The sequence below is a fragment of the Camelus ferus genome, chromosome 8 (genome assembly GCF_009834535.1).
Source record: "Camelus ferus isolate YT-003-E chromosome 8, BCGSAC_Cfer_1.0, whole genome shotgun sequence".
NCBI lineage: Eukaryota > Metazoa > Chordata > Mammalia > Artiodactyla > Camelidae > Camelus > Camelus ferus.
This window is the reverse complement of record NC_045703.1, coordinates 36,072,610-36,085,485: the sequence shown is the minus strand read 5'-3', so window position 1 is coordinate 36,085,485 and position 12,876 is coordinate 36,072,610. Positions and strand designations below refer to the sequence as shown.

General features: G+C 35.4%; 1 protein-coding gene across 2 annotated transcripts in view; it reads left to right on the top strand.

Moving 5' to 3' along the window:
• Nucleotides 1–12,095, top strand: part of GOPC (golgi associated PDZ and coiled-coil motif containing) — a 40,453-nt gene extending 28,358 nt beyond the window's left edge. For both annotated transcript variants that reach the window (XM_006186397.3, XM_006186398.3), the window contains 4 exons: nucleotides 1,679–1,774; nucleotides 2,957–3,121; nucleotides 5,204–5,384; nucleotides 8,208–12,095. In XM_006186397.3, coding sequence (XP_006186459.1) covers nucleotides 1,679–1,774; nucleotides 2,957–3,121; nucleotides 5,204–5,384; nucleotides 8,208–8,338 — 573 coding nt within the window. In that variant the 3' untranslated portion in view covers nucleotides 8,339–12,095. The remainder of the gene's footprint in view (nucleotides 1–1,678; nucleotides 1,775–2,956; nucleotides 3,122–5,203; nucleotides 5,385–8,207) is intronic.
• Nucleotides 12,096–12,876: the final 781 nt, after the last annotated feature.

Sequence of the window (12,876 nt, the reverse complement as noted above, 5' to 3'; positions counted from 1 at the left end):
GCAGAGATTTTTGTAAGAAGAATTGGTATGTACATGGAGTTGGTTGGAGAGGGGTGGTGATTGCAGTAAGCATTTATGCTGTTGTCTTCTCTGGGACATTGGTGGTCCCCATTAGCATCTAGGCAGTGGCCAGATGATAAATGTTACTTTATGCTAAATAAAGGAGTTTGAACCTTAACTTGGTTATAATGGGATTTTTAAATAAAATAGTTGGCTTAATAAGATTTAACACTGTTTTGACACTTACTTTGATATAGTGAAGAGGATATATTGAAAGAGGGCCTAATTGGAAGATACATTTAGAAAGATAATAAAGTAAGGAGAAAGTGATGAAAGGAGAGGCAGGTTTGGGAGAATTAGAATCAAGCAGAGTTGGTGACTAACTGGTAAGTAGGTGAGTGAGAAGAAGTCTAGGGTTTTGGTTTGGGCAGCTGAGTGAAATGACGGCATTCGTTGACAAAGGAAACAGAGGCAATGGAAGGTTTGGGGGAAGAGACATCAGTTTTAGACATGGCAGTGCTTGAGGTGCCAGTGGCACAGCCACTGCGGCTGGGAAATATGACTGGAATTTGGAGAGAATTCTGAGCTGAAGAATTATTAAGTAAATCATCCTTTATAATTGAAATCAAGGAATTCAGTAAATCACCCAGGGAAAGTATGTAGAAAGTAAAAGGATGGAAGGAGACTTTCATGGGGTGAGGGAAGGAGATGGCTGACCAAAGGAAGAAGCCTGTGGTGGAGCTGTCAGATACAGGCCATCTAGGAGAGAAACCAAGGAAAAGAGGAGATTTCAAGGAGAGGATAGTAAACAGTATCAACTTTCTGCAAGGTTCATAGAAGGCAGTGACTAAAAAGTATTCACTGAATGTAGCCGTATTGGTCACCAGTGACTGTAAAGAAGTCAGCGTCAGTGGAGCAGGTGGGGGCAGAACCCGAGTTACAGTAGTTGGAGTACTGAATGTGGGGCGGCAAGGGAGAAAATTAGCTTTGTGTGAAGGTTAAGGAAAGATGGAGGGAGGATAGTAGGTAAAGAAGATAGGGGGTGATTAAAGGGTTTTTATTTGTTTAGTTTTGTGTTTGTACATAGTCAGTATTTTAAAGCTGGATGAGTCTTGGAGTTTTTTCATATGCTGAATTAGGGAAGGAGCTTGTAGAGACAGGAAGAGTAAAGGTACCAGATAAAGAATTATTAGTGGAGCAAGGTTCTTTAGTTAAGAGGTAGACTCCAGAGCTCAAAGGAATGAAAAAGTAATTAATAATCCAACTGGCATTTTGTTTTTCACTTCTACAAATCAGTTAAAATGAATCTAGAACTTTGAGATACTTTCCAGTGAAGATAATGTTACCTACTTTTGTTTCTTGAAGATACTTGTTTATCAATTAATTCCTGGCAATAATTTTTTTTTGTAATGTCCTACAATTTAAAAAGAGATGTATCAGTATTAAAGAAATTAACAAAAGGGTGAAAAAAATCTTTTATACATTTCACCATGTTAATACAACAACTATTTTTGCTTTTCCACTTTATCCATTAATTATTCTCTTAACACTATACTGGGTATCTATTACAGGAAATTAATAAAGATTTCTAAAAGCAAGTTATGATAGTATGGGTGTACTCTTTTTGGCATATTATGTAAGTAGTATTAATTTTTCTTCTTTTTTTCCCCTCAATAAGGATCAAGATTCTTTGAAGAAAAGCCAAGGTGTTGGTCCAATTAGAAAAGTTCTCCTCCTTAAGGAAGATCATGAAGGCCTTGGCATTTCAATTACAGTAAGAAGTAGTGCTTCCAGTCTCCTTTTCTACAGTTATCTAGTACAATCATGCTCCTTTGTTGGAGCATGAGGAATAGGAAATAAAGTACTCTGAATATATTTTCTAAATAAATTTATCCCCATGGATACCAACACTTTTTGTATGAACTTTTTTTTGTATGTAAAGCTTCCTAATAGCTGTTGAGTATCACTTTACTAAAAGTTTTACTTTAGTAATCGTAGTTTATAATTTTCATTATGACTCAGGTCATAGTTCTGTACCATATCCTGTGATGCCTGAAGGAGCCTTTGGGAATGGATATAACTGGTTTCTTCTGTGTTAATTGGCTCCAGATTGTATTGTTCTTTTCTCTAGAGTATCTGTTATCTTTCTCATCTCATTTCTTTGAGATCAGATTTCACTGGCTCTTGGGTCCCAATAGTCTTCTTTTTTAAAGTTGATGCCTTTACAACCAGTTGTTTTGGACAACCTTCCTGAAAGCAGTCTATTATTAAAATACATATATATTTAGAGTCATTTTGCTGTTGTTCAGTGCTTTGTTCCAGACAAATGAATGAGGTGGCTTTATACTTAGGCACTGTATGAGTTCATTCGCTTTCTGGTAAGCTTAATGTAGAAATGTTTCTTATAATAAAAAGTTTATCTCTTGGGTATTTATTGAATACCTACCTGTTTTGAATGTACTTCCCTCAAAGAGCATAAGTTTTAGAAGGAGAAATAAGATACAGACACACAAATAATTATGACTACAAGCTAGAAAGTAAAAGATATTAACTACTGCATTTTATTTTTGTAGTACATAAAATAATGGTTTGTCTTACCACTCATAGTGATTTAAATTCGATAAAATCTAATAGTGCTGTGGACTACTAATATATAAAACATTTTTATTTATACTTAAGAGAGTTTAGCCAATTGTTTTGGCTTTTCAGGGGTTTTTTTGGCTCTGGAATGTGTTTTTAAAAGCACATGTATGTTATTAATCATTTTGCTTAGAGGTAACTCTGATATTCTTAATAATTTGATTCACTGTTATCTAAGTAGCAAATAGGATTTCTCTCAGCCTTTACAGAGACAATATAGGTGCTTACTGGAATATATTTTTAGGAAAATATTTTATCAGTAGAATGGTCTGTGACTATACAAAGGTAAACTAATTTATTGCTTTCTTTTGGTTAGGGTGGAAAGGAGCATGGTGTTCCAATCCTCATTTCTGAGATCCACCCAGGGCAACCAGCTGACAGATGTGGAGGGCTACACGTTGGAGATGCCATTCTGGCTGTTAATGGAGTTAACCTAAGGGACACAAAGCATAAAGAAGCTGTAACCATTCTTTCCCAGCAGGTAAGTTCCCTTTATGTAACTAAAATTGGATCTATCAGTTGTTCTTTTTGAATCAATTGAATATTATATACTTCACTAGGAGGCTTCTCAAGTAGTAAAATGTATATAGATAAGAGTTTCCTTTGACTTGGGGCTTTTAGAGAAGACAGCCAGATTTAGTGGAAAAGATACTGTTTGCCCTTCTCCACAGCTATATAGCTTTGAGCAAGTTGCTTAAGTCCTTTGTGCTACAGTGTCCTCATCTGAGAGCTGTAAGGATTAAATATGTTAATACATACAAAGTGTTGAGAATAGGACTTGACACTTGGAAAGCAAAGCATCACTAATGACTGAAACACTATACAAATATGAAGTATTATAGGAAAAAAACTGTGCTAGAAGTGGATTGATTTTACAATCATAAATGTTAGAACTGAAAGTGTCCTTAGAAACCATTTAGACCAACCCTTTTATTTAAAATGAATGAACTAAGGTTCTTAGAGATTAAATGATTTGCTCAAGGTTGCAGAGCAAATAAATTACAGAGTTGAAATTCATATCCAGGAGTCATGTTTGTTATCCAGAGTACTTAAGATGTTTTTGTTTTGTTTAGTAGCAATAGGGTTGAGGGAATTAGAGAGTTGTTGTTAGTATACGGAGGTGTTTGTTGGATCATCAGTGTCGTATGCCAGGGTAGAATTGAGTCTCAGAGTTGAAAGTGACTTTATAGCTCGTTTGGTTCAACTCTACATGGTGTATAAACCTCTGCAATATCACTAATTAAGTAATTATGCTAAAGGGACGACTTGTGGATAAAGCAGTCCATTTCATTGTTGTACATTGCTGAGTTTTAGAAAGCTCTTCCTTGTATTAAGACTAAAATCTGTGTATTCATGACAGCTACCTAAAGACTGTCATCTAAAACTTCACTGAAGACTGCCACTGCATTGTTGATCCATCTCCCCAGAATGGTATTTTTAAAGCATTATCTGATAAGGGAGCTCCAAGAATGCAAGTTAGCCTCTTTAAGTTGCTGTTTTCTCAGCCCAGCTTGGCTGTTACCCAGTAGCGGAGGAGTGGGATGAATGGCAGCTGTGGTAAAGGAGATGCTAATAGGCAGTTCATGAGATACACGGTTTTAAGGAAACACTAAGCACATGTTAGAATTCTGGAGTATAACCTTAAACTTCTGGGAGAGAGGAACACCAAAGAGACTTAGTGAGCAAAAAATGACATGCTTTCTTTTGAGCAAAGGCAGGGCATAATTTTCAGAGAATTGCAAATACCAGACTTGTGTGTAGTGATTATAGTCTGTTATTAAAAGATGATTATAGCTTGGAATTTTTTTAATGTAAAATAATCTGTAACTTTTTGCTTGAACATAACATGTTATTGAAGAATAAGTACAAATATTACACATCTAGTCTAGTAGAAAAAGCAAGGACTTCAGAGTCAAATTTCTGTTTTTCTATTTTACTTGTTCATCTTGTGGAGAGAGTTACCTGCTTTCTTCAGGACTCACTCAAGTTTCTCATTCATGTACAAGCGACTACACTAGGGTTGTTCTGAGGACTGAAGGATATAATTTTGTACAATAAATACAGTAATTACTATTACTGAATAGAATACCTGATTAGCACTGTGTCTGGCACTCAGTGAAAGTTAAGAAAAGGCTCAAGACTTATTCAATAAGAAACAGGAAAATCATTGTGTAGAGGTTTCTTGAATTAGTCCAGGAAGAATCTGTGTGATGCCCTTAGGTGCAACTTTAGACTATTTAGATGGTTTTGCTGAATTGCTACTGTGTAAAGTTTAAAATGCAAAATGACTTTCAAACTGAACATTTGTTCCAAGATTCTGTAAATTAAATAGTTAAGCATCCTTTTTTATTTTAGGTCTTTTAGCAAAAATATTTTGATCAGTAGAAAAATCTACCGTAATGTTAAAAGGAAATTGCTTCTACCTCATGAGAGTCTAGAATTTCATCATTTGTTGTCTTGAAAGGAACTAAATCTGAGAGCGCTGCTTCTCACCCCAAAGAATTTGGAAATCTTTTAAAATTATAATTAACATGGTTTCCTCATTTTTTCCCTTCCATTTTAGAGAGGAGAGATTGAATTTGAAGTAGTTTATGTGGCTCCTGAAGTGGATTCTGATGATGAAAATGTAGAGTATGAAGATGAGAGTGGACATCGTTACCGTTTGTACCTTGATGAGTTAGAGGGAAGTAGTAATCCTGGTGCTAGTTGCAAAGACACAAGTGGGGAACTCAAAGTGTTACAAGGTAAAAATCACCCTAAAAGTTACTATTAATGTATTCATTATGAATACACTTAAAAAATACAAAAGCCTCAGATGCCCATCAGTAACACTGTTCAAATGATGGGGTAATCATCACTGACAGAATGAACAGCTTTCCCTTGCTGTATTACAGCTTTATTGTACACCAGTAATTATGCCAAAATTCTACTTGCGTATCAGTTCTTCTGGATTCATCTTGGACAAGTGTGTTACCAGTTACTGAACTATAAGTGTTCTTTGAAAAATAAATAAAATTTGAGTTTTCTAGACTCTGAGACAAAGACCAACGTGCCTTTTAGAGTAGATACATCTTAATGTCATGTTGCTGTTTTAATGCACATTTTTCTCTCATAATACAATGATTCTACAGGCTGCATGTGAATAAGTGATTAGACTGTTATCTCATGATTGTTATTAGAATCAGGGTATGTGAGGAGGGTTTTTGGTGTAGTTCCTTTACTATCATTTGTACATATTTTAAAGAAAAATTCCAGCACTTTCTTTTACATAGAGCACTGGTTCTTAAGTTGTGATTCATCAATCTTTGGGGGCGCCTGAGACCTTTCAGGGGGCTCTTGAGGTCAGAACTTTTCATAACAATACTAAGGCATTATTTGTCTTTTTTTTTTTTTTTATGTTGATATTTGCACTGATGGTACAGAAGCAACAGGAGTAAAACTCCTGGTGCCTTAGTATGAGTCAAGGCAGTGGCGCAACTTTACTGGTGATCATTGTGTTCTTCCTTGCCATCCACTCAGAATTAAAAGGAAAAAAGAGTGCCAATTTCTCTTAAGAATATCCTTGATGAAATAAAGAAAACTGTTCATTTTATTAAATCTTGACCCTTGAGTACTTGACTTTCTAATCTGTGTAATGAGGTGGGAGGTATGCATTAAGTACTTAGTCTGTATGCTGAACTAAGATGCTGGTCTCGAGGAAAAATACTTAAGTCATTAAGTTTCTAGGTGAACTAGTCATTTTTTCATAGATGATGATTTTTCTTTGGAAGAATAACTGACAAATTATCGTTGTTCAGACTATTAGGCAGCCATTTTCTTTAAAATTAACAAAGTGAGTCCATCACTTCATGGCAAACAGCTGACAGTGTTCATTGCCAGTGATAGAAAGTGAGCTTTCAAGTGGAGATTAGAATTTCGTAAAGCATGCATCCGCCTCCGTGGGCTTGACAGCTTCCCAGCACTTAGAGAGCTTTTCTAATATGATTGGTGGTGATATTAATGAATGTGATTTATTGATATAGTAAAATAAAATATGTCAGCTTTTGCAATTGCTACATAACCCGATGATCTAACATTTTTCGAATGACCAGTGCATGATGTTACTAAAATCCTGGGTGGGTAAAAAAGGCATTCAAAGTGCAGGACAGACAAATGAATTTTAATGTAGCAGAGTGTAAAAGTTCCTTGATGTGGTTTCAGGTTCTATATTGTAAAATTTTGGTATAAGATCAAAAAACAATTGTGACAGTTATCTGAAAGGCTAAGAAGCTGCTCTTCCCTCTTCTAACTATATACCTGTGTGGGGTGAGCTTTCTTCATATGCTTGTAACAGACTGAGCAGAAGCAAATATGAAAATCCAGCTGTCTTTTGTAAAGCCAGACATTAAGGGTATTTGCAAGATTGTAAAATAATGCTACTGTTCTGACTAAATTTTTTGGAAAATAAAATTTTTTTCACTAAACAAATATTTATGTTAACATTTATAGTTTATTGTCATTTTTAACAAAGTAATTTTTTAATTATTTCTCAGTTTTAATTACTAATATGGTGAACGTCACTACCTCATATAACATTAATAATACACATAAACAAAAGCTCTTTGCGATTCTCAGTACTTATTAAGAGTGTAAAGGCATCCTGAGACCAAAAAGTTTGAGAACTTCTGGCATAGAGTTTTGTAGAGAACTGATGAACTGTTGCCCTTTGGTAAACCTATATGTTATGAATTACCTATACAGAGACAGCAGTAGCAGTGTTCTGCCCGTGTATCTTGAACTGAACTATCATGGCAGGATGTCGAAACCTTATACTGTTGAGCTGATTTCCCTAAGATCTCATCGTCTTTTACCCTGTCTTCTATTTTTCTGTCAGAATTAGAAGGCTTGTCCCTTCCTTTTTGCAGCTGAGGCTAAAAGGCTTCTCTGTCACCTGTGTAAATTGCAAACCTCTTAAAATGCGACTCAGTACTCTTTTGATAGATCACTATTAACTGACTCAGTTCAAAAAAAAAAATTCACTTGTTATTGTTTAGCACACATCTGTGCTTCATAGCTCACTAAACAGGTGACATAGTCAACTCATTTATTTGCAAGCCTATTGTCTGTTTTGTAGATTAACCAAAATTAGTTTGAAATTTTATCTGGACATTGTCTTACCAACAAATTCGATTTAGTGATAAATTAGTATGTGCCTCAGTGAACTGAAGTTAAATAATCTGAAAGAAAAATGTAAAAGAAAAATACAGTTTACAGTTTAATAGGTATTTATATAGGTAGAACTGACTGAATTTTGCTAATGTGTGTAACAATTCTAAGTTTCATGGAAAATTAGGTAGGAAATTTTATACAATTTTTAGATAGGTCCAATAGAGAATATTTAGAAATCTTTACAGTGTTTGATATCTGCTATAAGAAGGAAGAATTCCTTTGTCAGAAATTGCAAACTTGATTAATATTTGCCTCATATCACTATTATTGATTACAGTGGGCATTCCTGTGTTATTGCTCAATAAAACTATGACTTTTTTTAAACTAGGAAGTATCTGCTTTTTTTCTCTTTCTTTCAGGATTTAATAAGAAGGCAGTAACTGATGGACATGAAAACGGAGACCTAGGAACTTCCAGTGAAACTCCATTAGAAGACAGTGCTTCTAAATTAGATGATCTGCACAGCCTATATCATAAAAAATCTTATTAAATCGACTGTATCCCCAGACAGGATGATTAATCAGACTATTCTGAATTTGGGGCACTAGGGAAGATGGTGACAAAGACTGTACAAGATGACGGGAGGCTGTTTGTTGCCTAAATGAAAGGCGGGTACCTCAGGGCTTCATGTGAACAATTCTAAATGCATAAAACTCCCTGTTCTCTGTGGTATACCTAAATTAGTTCTTGCATGTAAAGCAATTTTGATTTCTTAAAATGGTAAAGCACACCAAAGCATGTGTTTCCCAAAAGGATATTACTAGGCTCTTAAGTACCAAATGAAGCACTGCTGCTTTATTTGGTTCCTTTTCCATTTAGTAGAAGGACAGTGCTAACTGGAATTTTTTAAAGAAATAGCCTTTAAATATAAGAGAATAAATGAATTCATATTATATATTCCAGAATGTCAAGTGTGGTGTTTCAAAGGATGGAGTTTGACACCATGAATTGAAGAAGTGTAGGCTTCATTTAAATTTTTTTAACTGACAGAATGGTTTCAGTGTTGTTTTTTTTTAATTTATCGTGCTTCCTGATATCTAAATCAGTTCTTAATGATCATTTATTGTAATGAGTTTGCCGTTCAGCTTTATTCATGCAGTACGAAATAGTTTTCTTTAAGCAATCCTTATATCAATCAAGGCTGCATTAGAAGTAGTTTCAGGAAAGTTATTGTACATTGAACTTCTCTCATTTTTAAAAGAAATGCAAATAAGTGTAAAGTATCTGTTCGTAATTATGTTGCTCTGTGTGCATGGTGTTGGAGCAATACATTACTAATGTTCAGTCACAAGTGCTTTTATTCTAGGATCCACAAAAGACAGTTTTGTACATTTTGAGTTGTTCATGTTTGTCTTGTGATAGTCATGGCACTTAAAGATACATTCTTCTGGTGGTGAAAGCTCAGATTTATTACGATGTCCATGAAATACATCTAATTCAAAAAGCAGTTCTCTCTCAAAGTAAACCGATGTGCCAGTCATCTAAAAAGCTGAGGCACTGGTGGGTAAGATAAGGTGAACACGTTTTGATACGGTATCATTTTGGATGGCTTTTCAAGTCAGTGTATGTTTGACTAAAGTGCTTTTCATATGCAAACTAGATTTGCTACTTCTCCTATCCCAGGATTAAGCATGTAGTGCCTGCTCTCTCTTACTTTCATTCTGCAGGCCACTGTACATTGTGGGGAAAGTGAAAACATTGCATTTAAAGAGGTGATTGCTTTTTCAGTATCACTGTTTTAAAGGATGTACATTTAGGGAATATTACTTGGGGGAAAGCCTATGAGGCTTTTAGAATATTATCAGTATCTCATTTCTAATACTCAAATGTTATGTGATGTAAAACACATTCTCTTGTCTTTCCTAGATGCACTATATATTTGTTCATAGGTAAATCTATAAAATGTATATACTTTATTTGGTGGTTTTGGTATTTATAAATTTTATGTTTTAACTATTGCTCATTTATAGTTTGTTTTGGGTGGTTTTATTCATCTGTATATCACCATGTTAATTTGTAATAGAAATGCACTTCATAGTATATGCAGTTACTGATATTAAAATACCTTGTAGCATAACGTTGCCTCTAAGCAAAAACTGGTATTTAATTATACAGCTGAATAAGCAAGCTCCATGTTACTTGGCTCCTGACAGTCTAGGCCTCTTAAAAGAAAGAAAGTTTTCTCCTTAGGTATTCCCCTACTCCAAACACATACGCCATGAATGACATGAGATCTGCAGACTGGATTTAAGCCAGTGTATTTATTCATTTAGTCAAAAAAAATTTGTTGTCTCATATCTGAAAACTATTTTGTTGTGACTTGAAACCATGTTATTTTTATCTTTTTTAAAACACAGCCTGGGATGGTATGGCCATGGAATTTTTTCAGAGACTGTCCTTTATCTCCTAAGACTGAATTCTTAGGAAATATTAGCTAAAACCTTTTTATTTTCAAGAACTATCTAATAACAGGATTTTTTTTAGAGCCTTGAATTGGCATATCTATGAGGACTCTGTGTAATATGAATGATTGAATGAGACTGGTTATGATATAAACACCTTTCTTGGGCTGATAAGCAGAATGAAAAAATTTTCTGGGTAATTTAAAATTGCAAAGCTCAGTTCTCATTTCATTCCTGCTTCCCCTTGGTTTGCAAGCCTGTGTGAGAACACTGCTGCTCAGATGCTGCTCTGAGATTCCTGTCAGGTGTTTAGAAAGTACGCAGTTAGAGGTTCATTTTATAACACAGTGTCTTTGGGGGATGACCTTAGAATTACAGGCTTTTTCCTAAGGACTGAATGAGAAGCAATTTTCATGTTTTCACATTTATAGACAGGAAACTCATAACATGTTTCTAGGACAAAACCAAACAGATAAGGAGAGAGCTGTTGCAAAGCCATTACAATTAAAGAGGAAAAAGAAAAATATACAAATGCACATACAAACAGAATAGCTGGGAAAAAAATTTTCAAGAGTGTTGTGTGTTATGTGTGTATATATTTGCATTTAACCTCCAAAATTCTCAGTGTCTGCTGTGAATATGATGGCAGACAACCTTTGGGTTATGAGACTTGTTAAAAAAGATTTAAAAGAGATGAGAATTTTGTGATCCTTGGTAATATGACTGAACAGTTATCCCAGCTTATCCTTGGTGCTGGTTCTACTCCCAGCACAGTGGACTTACTTTGTTTTCATGTTTAAAAACAAAATATATTATTCATGTGTAAATTGCACATTACCTGACATCCTTATTATGTAATCCCCTGTCCCACCTATCCAGCCTTCCGTATAGGGTCGGCCTTAAATCTGTAGGATTTATGGCAAATGTATTATATATAATTGCATTGAGTTTAATATTTTTTATTACCCTGTAAATGAAGATGGCATCTCCTACATTAAAATAGTATTAATCTTATTTTTAAAAATAAACATTTTTAAATTCTTTCATGTTAAATATTTATTATTTATTTCCAGTAGCTTCTGTTATTTGAACCAACAAATCAAAGTCTATGCAAAGTCTGAACCTAGTTACTATGGTGGAACAGGTTATTTGGGGGCAGAATTAACTTAGGAACTATTTAACCTGAGTTAGTTAAAAACATGCTGGTTGGAAGGAGCTGTCAGAGCACCTGTGGGACCAGTTTTCTGTTGAAACTTAGCAGGTGCAGAAACTCTAGTCTCCTTGAGTTAGTTTTATGTTACAAATATGATAGCCAGTGTTGTCTTTGAGGGTAACATTGACAAAAATTAGAAAATAAACCCTATGAGATACTGTGTAACAGGACATTCATCCATTTTGTCATCTAAGCACATACGATTTAGAAGCTGTGGGTAGAATAATTTTTAGAAACATATGTAAACATTGTTCAGTTTGTTTCCCTCAGACGTTTTACATATGGCCATACATAGTCAACCTGGGAACTAGGTGTAAAATGTATAGGAATGCTTGTTCTTTGTCCAGGGTATTTGAGGTCAATCAGGAGGCAAAACTTACAAATGGTACTTTAAGTAGTAATTAATGTAAATTATATTTCATAAAATTACTTGAGTTATGAACATTTAGAAATACATGTTTTTTTGGTTTGTTTGTTTTTTTTGTCATTGAATAACCTTGATTTAGTCCTAATACAGTGTGCTGTGTGTCAGTTTACGCTCCCAGTTCACCAAGCAGTTTGGAAAAGTCTTTCCCCAGAATTCATCCACATAGGATATTGTTCAGTTTATGAAATAAAAAGGATTATTTGCATTTTCATTGTTAATGTTCTATTTTAGGTGGTTTTATAATTAGTTTTTTTTAAACTAAAAGTTATTACAACTTACCATGTACTATTGGTGCTAAATATTTGCCTGATAATAAATCTTTTTCAGGTGTATTTTGAGAGCTACAATCACTGTCATGGCAGCCGAGAGAATGCGTCTCTCACGCTCCAACAGGAGGGAGCAGACTGGACTGGAGGCCCGCCGGCCATTACTCTAAAGTCATCCCTGGGTTAACCCGCAGGCTCCGCCTCTCACGTGCTGCGCCAGCTGGTGACTGGGTGTGACAGGGATGTGACTTCTTGACTTCGGCTTGAAGACTACCAGATGGTCTTGCCAGACTCCCTTAAGGTTGCATTATGGCCTCTATGTTGCTTTCACCCAACCTTCCTTTCATTTACCTGAAGTCATGCCGGTATCAGGGTCTGGTTGCCTCCTGCCTCCCACCAACCTTATTTCCCTCCCTATTTTTCCTCACCAGCGTTGCCCCTAATGAATCTGTTACACAGCTGATCCCTTCTTGGTCTTGGTGTCTGCTTCTTGGAGGACCCAGACTAACACAGGTGGACCAGAAATGAGATCTGAGAAAACAGGTTAATAGGAGATTAGGAACTGGTTCGTCTCCCACCCAAAGGATGAAGAGGATGACATCCGTTCAGTAAGTGGTGTACGTATAGGCCTTGGCACAAGGCTATGGCTCCGTGACTAAATATTTCACAGATGGTGTGCAGAAGAGAGTTATCACAGCAGGCCTGAACCTGTTATCCTCA